The sequence below is a fragment of the Belonocnema kinseyi genome, chromosome 5 (genome assembly GCF_010883055.1).
Source record: "Belonocnema kinseyi isolate 2016_QV_RU_SX_M_011 chromosome 5, B_treatae_v1, whole genome shotgun sequence".
In the NCBI taxonomy this organism is placed as follows: domain Eukaryota; kingdom Metazoa; phylum Arthropoda; class Insecta; order Hymenoptera; family Cynipidae; genus Belonocnema; species Belonocnema kinseyi.
Window position 1 is genome coordinate 45584038 of NC_046661.1, and position 8931 is coordinate 45592968.

Consider the following 8931-nt stretch of genomic DNA (forward strand, 5'->3'; position numbering starts at 1 on the left):
TCTTGGTGCCTTCTTTCCTTAGAAAAACTAATTAAATAGCTTTTTTATGACTGACTGAGTGTCAGTTTCTTTAAAGCAACAACCTTTTATTAAAAGAAGTATCTGTCTCATCTATAGGAAATATTAAGTAAGGTCTTATGTGCTAACTTACTCCAAGTGCATTCATTTACCCGAGAAAAGAAACAGGCTTTCTGGTTCTTTTCTCGGCTTGTCTCACACCTGTTTGGTTTTTGCCAATAGAAAGATAAGAGAGTTTGAGAATAATAAAAATTGCGAAATATAATTTTAAATTTAGCGATTAGGCCTTTATGGTGAGGCGATGTTCTTCTTTACCATGCAGAAAGGGTTGAGTTCTACATGATCCCATAACTAGATGAGCGCGGGATACGCGATCATCACATATATATTCGGTCGCGCCAAATTATAATGCATTTAGTTTTTAAACCGCAACCGTGAAAAATAATATAAAACAATGCTATAAATTCACAGAACTATTATATACTTCAATAGTCTATATTTTTTAAAAGAATTTGACGCTGTTTTTATTTTATTTTATTTTTAATAAATATATAAGTTTCCTTAGTTTTTTATTTAGTTTCCTTTAATTATTTCCTTTATTTCTTTATTTTTTATTTATTGAGAAAAATAAGTTGAAACTTTAAAATGTTTTCCACCGGTCATGTATAGAAAACTATACTTTCCAGCTGGTCGATTAAGCTTTTGTTTGCATTTACTTGTTTAACTGTTTGCATATTTAATTCCATTAAAAATTTTTGATTTTGCTAAAACAATTATTTTAAATTCTTTCCTTTAATAAAAAACTTGCTTTTTTAAATTTGTTCGTAAATAAATTTATTTTCTAATAATTTAAATATTGGATTAACTTTCAGTTTCTTTTAGAAAATTTTAAAGGCTTATGCATTATAAATTAATTACCTCATTAACAAAAAAGGTTTTTTAAGAAAAATAACAACAATCATGCAAAAAACCCCACTTTTTATTTGAAAAAGATATTAACAATGTTTATTTGTTGCATAATTAAAAAGAAATTAGGAAGGAATTTCATATTTGAATAAAATTATGAATCGAACCAAAAAATACATGATCTGGCACTTTTTTGTCAGACTTATTTTTTCAAAAATTGTATACTCCTTTTCAAAGATCTTGATTGAAAACTGTCACCTAGGTACTTGTAGTTAAAGTGAATATTTATTTCTGACAATATTAAAACTTCCATTTTAATATTGAGTTTATTAAATTATTTGGTTTTGAATATAAGGGTTTATTATCGTAAAATTGACAACTGTAAGCCTTCTAACTTTATTAGGCTTAAATTAATGGCCTCCAAAATCTGATAATACCCAAATAAAAACATTTAGAATTCTGCCTTTCAATTTTCAATTCAAAACTTTCAAAATTAAATAATTTAAATTTATCAGATTATACTTAAGGCATATTCAAAATTTTAAAAATATTAATGATTGTATTTTTACATTCTCATCATTTATGATTGCGAAAGTATTAGAATTGTCGGAAATTTGACATCACACTTTTTCAACGGATCTACACGTTTCGAGAGCCTCTGAATCCGAAAATCAGGTTTTCACCATAGCGTCTGTCTGTCTGTCCGTCCGGCCATCCGTCCGTCCGTAAACACGATAACTCTCGAAAAAATGAACGAATCAAATTCATCTTTATCACACTTTTTTTAGGTCCTAAAAGAAAGGACGAGTTCGTGAACCAGCCATTGTTGATAAAAATTCAAAAAGTGAGCGCATTTTTAAAATTTTTGAGACAACTTTTTTCTGAATTTGAAAATTCTATGTACAGATATTCATAGTACTTAAAAGAATAAACAATTTATCCAAAAATATGGACTATTATAGAAAAAAAGCCGTCGGAACCTAAAATTGGTAAAATTGATACTAATACCTAAGCGCTATGCAAATTAATCAGATTTTGCTAAATTAAATCTTTTTTTAATTAAACCAAAAAAAAGTGTGTGGGGACGTCCGTTAGCATGGTCGCTATCATGTCCCAAATTTTTAAGACAAAATATTGATTATTAAAGAAAAAAAGCCGTCGGAACCTAAAACTGGTAAAATCGACAATTTTCTAAGTATCACATGCCCTTAAATTGAAAATATATTAAAACCTTTCAATTTAAAATTCTTCTCCTTATAAAAAGTTTTCGATTTCAAAGGCTTTACATTAATTCCAATTTTTCACGAGGTTTGACATCAAATAATCTGCTTATTGCAGCTTTAAATTATTTATATCCTAAAGCTGAAAAAAATGTATTGCGGAATCATAAGTGATTTCATTTAAAACGTTTAAAATTGAATCATTTGAATTCACAGGTTATGCTCGAAGAATATTTGAAATTTTACAAATACTGAAATTTTGAATTTTAAATTTATAAACTAGTTTCTTTCAATAATAATTATTTTATTCCTACGCTTCTCAAAGAAAATAATTACACTGTAATTTTAATTGTTTTCATTTCAAATTTCTCTCATTTAAAACCTTTTAATATCAAAGACTTTGAAATTATAATCCAATTTTCGAAACTGAATAATTTTGAATGGAATAATTATTTAATTGTTAACATACTTCTAATTTGAAATAAAATTGTGGGACAGTAAAGTATTTCCATGCAAAATAGTTATGCTGAAGTTTAAACGCTTCCTTTTATATTTTGACATTGTCGACTTCTGAAAAGTTACAAACCAAAAACTTTAGAACTTTGAGTCCTAATTACTTTCCTGAGTTTTTTTTGTTGAATTTAACTAATGATTATAAAAATAAGAGAATTTTTTTTTATTTCTCCAGCTTATTTGAATGCTCTCCATTGTTGAAGCCAAGAAACAAACCACATATATCTGTATTGAATTCAATAAAATTTAAAATGCAACGCCCTTTTCATTTTTTATTGAACTAAATTGTACTTAAATTTAACTCCATTTAACACCATTCAACATCCAAAATTTTAACTGAAATTTACTTAAATTCAACTAAATTGTATTTAAATTTTGAATTTAACTAACATGTATTCAACCGACTCAACTATAGCAAAGATTGCTATAGTGATGGCGAAGGCGAACGCGAAAACGAGAAACAGAAAATCACGTTCGGTTTGGAATTCAACAACTTTCGGTGTGCGCCCCGGCCCCATTTCGCCTGACGTGGTAGGTGGACGTGGTTGCCATAGAAACGGTGAAAAGTTGAAGAGGGCAGCACATCGATATAATCGAAAATGTAGTTAGATATATATATATATATATATATATATATATATATATGCCGTCCCCACCACTGACCCATGCCGTATCTAGGACCTAATATCTTTGATGCTAGATACGAACTCGAGGTGTCAAATTAATTCATCAGTTTATTTAAATTCGACGTCCGTCAAAAGGTACCCTTATTCGAAACGTGCCTTCGTGAAAAGGTATCCTGATATAAACATTCATTGGATTGGTGAACAGTGATGCCAGCTTTGGCATGTTGTGCTACAGCGCTTCCCTGGCGCATCAGTCCTCATTGGTCGCTATTGACGCGCGATTCTAATTGGGTATAATTAAGGGTACCTCTTCACCGAGCCCTGTTTTTAATTAATTGTAAAATTAATATTTTTCATATAAATCATTTCTAGCTGCTTTGTTGGTTTATGGCAAATTTGATTGTATGAAAACCTAGATACGAACTTGATGTGTCAAATTAATTCATCAGTCTATTCAAATTCGACCTCCGTGAAAAGGTACCTTAACAATTATTAAATTAAAATAGATCATTTATAGAAATTACACATAAATATCAGAAATAACCTAATTTGTGATTCAATGAGAGAGAAAAATAATAATACAAAAACTTTAGTTAATGAAATATAAATCCAGATTTTGAATTTGAAGAAAATATGCTATTAGTTACAAAATATACGCATTATTATTTTGTTATAACCTAACAGTATAAATTAGGTAATTTCTGATATTCATGTGGAATTTATAATAACTATATATTTTAATTTCAATCATTGTTGATTATACCCGGTTTGAATCGCGCGCCAATAGCTACTAATGAGTGCCGCTATCCCAGGCAAGCGCAGTAGCTCAACATGCCAAAGTTGGGATCACTGTTGGTGAAAGGTCTCTTTAAAAATCTTCCCTCTACAATGGCACTAGAAACTGTTTTCGAACGTTTGCGCAGCTGCCACCAGGCTACGACTAAAAGAAGAAGAATGTGATCTACCCTTCTATAAATCACTTTCTCATTGGTTGAAAACCTTGTGTTTCTTCGCGAAGTGCCGAAACGTGGAAAATAATTTCAAGATGTTGGGCCCGGCAGTTTTTATGGATGGTTCGACTGAAGATCAAGTAAGTTATTTGTTCAGCACAGTAAATTAATAATAATTTCGAAATATTCGCTTTATTTTTTCTGTAGTAACCCGCTTGATTTGGAAATACGTTATGTGAAAAAGCTAGGTTATGTCCAATGTTTGTCGTTTAAAATCATTAAAATGTATTTTTTACTGTTCCGTTTATTTTTATTATATTATGAAGTTAATTTTTTATTTTTTTAGATTCTTTAAACTATAAAATGTACAAGTTTACTAACGAAAGCTATCATCAAGACACATGTATTTTTGAATTGTCAAATTTTCGGAGCCGTATTGTAATTCAATTTTTTAGCAATTTTAAATGATAATCGTTCAAAATAGAGTTATTTTGAATTGAACTATGTGAAATGAAGCAACATAAAATTGCGTTATTCTCAATTTTAGATTAAAACCTTAATCGTTCGCTTCCACGATTAAATATTTTTACATTGAACTTTCAAACTTATTTTCTTTTTAAATATATTTTATATATAATTGTTCAAAAATGTATCTACATAAATTGAACACTAGCAGTATGTATATACATTGAAACTAAGTCATTCTAAATATAAAACCGTATTTAAAACTTCATTGTAAAAAACTTGATGTAATATTCCACTCTAAATGATTGCACACTAAATACTAATCATTCTTAAGGGCTTGTGATACCAGGTGATACTTACAGTTTCCCCGGATTTTCTTCCACAAAAATGAAAATTTTTAAAAACTGAATTCGGAGATGCTATAAAATATCATAACGGACGTCCACGGACTCTTTTTTGAGGGATAATAACAAAAAAAATTATTGTGCTAAATAAAAATTTCATGCATATGTATTATTTTGAGGTTACGTCGTTTTTCATACACTTTTTAGACTGCCTGCAAACAAGGTTAGTTCCGGGATATTAGTTACTATGTTTATTTGTAAGTCCTAAGTTTTTGGCCAAAAATATTGTGTAGTTTGGAAGTAACGCTCGGTTGAATTGTCACACACATAACCTCGAAATATACACGCACGTTGTTAGCAATATCAAAAATTTTTTGATAAAAAAACACAAACAAAGTGTGTGGGGACGTTCGCTAGCATGTTCGCAATCATTTCCCAAATTTTAAAGGAAAAATATTTCTTATCGTCGGAAAAAAGCCGGGGTATCTAACACTGAAAAAATCGATAGTATTTCCTAAACGCTATGCAAATTAATCACATTTTGCTAAATTAAAACTTTTTTTAATTAACCTACAAAAAAAGTGTGTGCGGACGTCCGTTAGCATGTTCGCTATCATTTCCCAAATTTTTATGACAAAATATTTATTATTTTAGAAAAAAAAATCGGGGGAACCTAAAACTGGTAAAATCGACAATTTTCTAAGTATCACATGCCCTTAATGTAAAATTACACAATATTCACAAAGGCAATGTTAATTAACTATGACAGTGTAAAATCACACGCAGATTGCCGGATGTTTTCTACACTTGTTGTAAAATTTAGACGAATTACTGTAAAATTACCTAAAAAACGACAGTATGTAATCGAGTTGACATTGTAATTTTTCTCTAAGAATGACTGGTGTCATAGATTCAATCATTCTTAGCGTTATTTTACATTTTCCTTTCAAAACTTCAAGCTTGTGAAATTCCATAAAAATTGCGCTCTCATTCACCTAATATGAGAAAAGTAGCGTTTTTAAAAAATAAATAAAAATGACAAATTAAAAAGAAATTTTGCATCGACTTTTTGACAGTGTGGATGATTTAAAATTGAAGAGTTTAAATTTTGGAAAATACTATAAAAGCGTTTATTTCAGAACACATCCTAAACAAAATTTGGTAATTTTCTTATCAATTTGATTCAAGTTTTTTATAAAAGTAGATCCTTCTTTTCACTTTCTTAATTTTTAATGTCAGTGACAGGCCTTTGTATAAATATTGAAAAGTATGAATCGAAGGTATAAAATTCGAAAATGTAAAAATTATTGCATTTCCAGGCTCAAGAACTAAGAATTTACTTCAAAAGTCTCGGCGCAGAAATCAGCGAAGAAAAGTCACAAAAAGGAATTGAGGATGATCTTCACAAAATAATTGGCGTGTGTGATGCTTGTTTCAAAGAAGGGAATGAAAGTGAAGTTGAAACGATCCTTAATGATATCGTTTCTATTATGATCCTCGTAAGTTGAACAGTTAAATTAAGTTAATTTATTTATTTATAAAAATGGTTTTAAAAAAACAAATTTTTCTTTTTTTCGTATTTTTATAGGTTTCACCAACAGATCGTGCAGAGAACTTAATCCTTGCATTTTGTGAGAAACTCACTAAAGCCCCAGGATTCAAATTGGGATTAGTTTGTCTGAAAGCGTGAGTAACGAAAAATGTTTTTAAACCGTAACAAGAAAGGTAGAGTCTCTAAATAATTAAATTCATTGTCAGTTAATATTTAATTGGCTAATTTTTAGATTATGGCTGCTCTTCCAGTCTTTGCCAGAGGATTCGCCAATGAGGTACCACGTTTACTACGCTTTAGTTCAAATTGCCCGCAGTGTGGACCAGGTTAAGGCAGTTTATAACGGAATTGATCAGCTAAAACAGCAATTCGCTCTCTGCCCACCATCTAACGAGCAAATGCAAAAGCTCCTTCGTCTACTGCACGAAGTACTTCTCAGCTGCAAACAGGGGTGAGTAAACATTCAAAATTTTCAAAAGTAAATATTAATATAAATAGGAGATTTCTATTCTAAAATCCAAGCTATTTAATCAGAAAAACTTACAAAAATATAGAAGGATGTTTCTTAGAGTAATTAAAATAATTAAGGTGAAAATTCACCATAAATTTATATGGAATAATTAATTTCAAACTAGTATAATTTAACATGTTAATGAAAATTGAGGTGCAATTTCGCAACCTTGCACGAGGACGTGAATTTTGCAGGAAACCAACGCTTTGCATATTTTAAATGGCAACAGGGGTACAAAAATAAGAAAAAGAAGTAAAATTGCTTAAAACTTCCGTTCAATTGCGAAACCTAATCTTGTGTCAATGAACACTTCAATAATAATATTTCATTAAATGTGTAGAAGTAAAGAGCTATGGTCGAAATGTTCAAGTGAATAATTATGACTCTTCTGTATTTCATAAGAACTTATTTACGACTTTTTTCAGATCTTATGATCTCGAAAATGCGCAAGTTCCTCCTTAACATGGTTAAGGTTTCCAAAACGCATACTAACGAATTGCTAGTAGTCAATTAATTTATTTTGGAAGTTCTTAATATATTCTTAAATATTTAGTGGTAACCTCTGAAGCTTTGCAAGCTTCTCTAAAAAGAAAATACTTTCTACATTGATTGTGTTTTTTGAATTTAGAGAGCAAGCTGCAGCTGTGATGGTGGAACTTCTTGGAACTTACACAGCCGAGAACGCTTCAGCTGCAAGAGAAGACGCTCAGCGTTGCATCCTCTCAGCCCTCGCTGACCCAAACACATTCCTGCTCGATCCTCTCCTCGCCCTGAAGCCTGTGCGTTTCCTGGAGGGAGAGCTCATTCACGATCTGCTCCTCATTTTCGTCCAGGAGAAACTCCCAGCCTATCTTAAGTTCTTCAAAGATCACAAGGAATTCGTTGAACACACACTAGGTACCCTACATTATTTTCTAAGTCTTTATTATTTGAGCGATGCAGAACTTTATTTTACTTTATTTTAAATAAATAATATAGGGTCCCAATGCGAGCGATCTGGAAAACCCTGAAAAATCAGGGAATTTGGAAAGTCTGGAAAAATTAGGGAATTTTTGTAGAAATCAGGGAATTTGGATTTCAGCTAACAAATGTAAAAGTAGATTATAAATGAACAATGTAAATTTAATACTAATTGAAATATGGTTGAAAGACAGACAAGGTGTTGAAAGGTAGGGTAATCATTTATCCAAGAAACCATTTTACAAAAATCTCATTCGACCAAAAACGAACTAGATTGGGTGACCTCTGTGTGGAGACTAGGTGGAAGTCCCGTATTTTTAAAATGGATGCATGATATTCATCAATTTTATGAACACGGTATTCCTATCTAGCCTTCTTTTTTTGGTAAAATGATTTCTTGGAGAAATGATACCCTACCGTGTTAAAACTCGTAGCCTCTCTCAACAACCAATGGGGTGTCGAAGCGTGAAACCACTAGCCCTCCTAGCCAATGACAATGCTCTTGCGAAGTTCAATGAAGGTATGTTATTGGCTTGGATATTTAGTTTGTCCCATGGGAATACGGACATCTTTTCGTTAAATGACGTCACAACTTTCAAGAGCGAGGGATTTCCCATATTATGCTATATTGAATTGGTTTGATGTATCCGTAAAAATTTTTTAATCAGGATATTCTTAGTTTTTCGTTTTTGGTAAGTTTCATTTACTACATTATACGAATGTGCGTTGCCGGTTTCTATTCCTCATCAAAGTTACAAGTTCGAAGCTCGTTTCGCTTGATTAGAGGTTAGGTTGAGGTTAGAAAACAAAACAAAAGATTTATGTGCTTTCATTTAAATCGGCATTTGAGACATTGTTTTTCCAAT

General features: G+C 30.8%; 1 protein-coding gene across 1 annotated transcript; it reads left to right on the plus strand.

Moving 5' to 3' along the window:
• Window positions 1–4243: 4243 nt before the first annotated feature.
• LOC117173634 (eukaryotic translation initiation factor 3 subunit M) lies at window positions 4244–8115 on the plus strand. The gene is made up of 6 exons (XM_033362274.1): window positions 4244–4373; window positions 6362–6541; window positions 6631–6728; window positions 6827–7045; window positions 7734–8002; window positions 8084–8115. Exons 1-6 carry the CDS (start codon window positions 4329–4331, stop codon window positions 8113–8115), a joined length of 843 nt encoding a protein of 280 aa, XP_033218165.1. The 5' UTR covers window positions 4244–4328.
• The last annotated feature ends 816 nt before the right edge of the window (window positions 8116–8931 follow it).

Bases quoted from the DNA above. Each gene is read 5' to 3' on its own strand.
- LOC117173634 (XM_033362274.1), top strand. From the start codon at position 4,329: ATGTTGGGCCCGGCAGTTTTTATGGATGGTTCGACTGAAGATCAA. The intron at 6,542-6,630 runs GTAAGTTGAACA...GTATTTTTATAG, and splicing joins TCGTTTCTATTATGATCCTC to GTTTCACCAACAGATCGTGC. The intron at 8,003-8,083 runs GTACCCTACATT...TAAATAATATAG, and splicing joins ATTCGTTGAACACACACTAG to GGTCCCAATGCGAGCGATCT.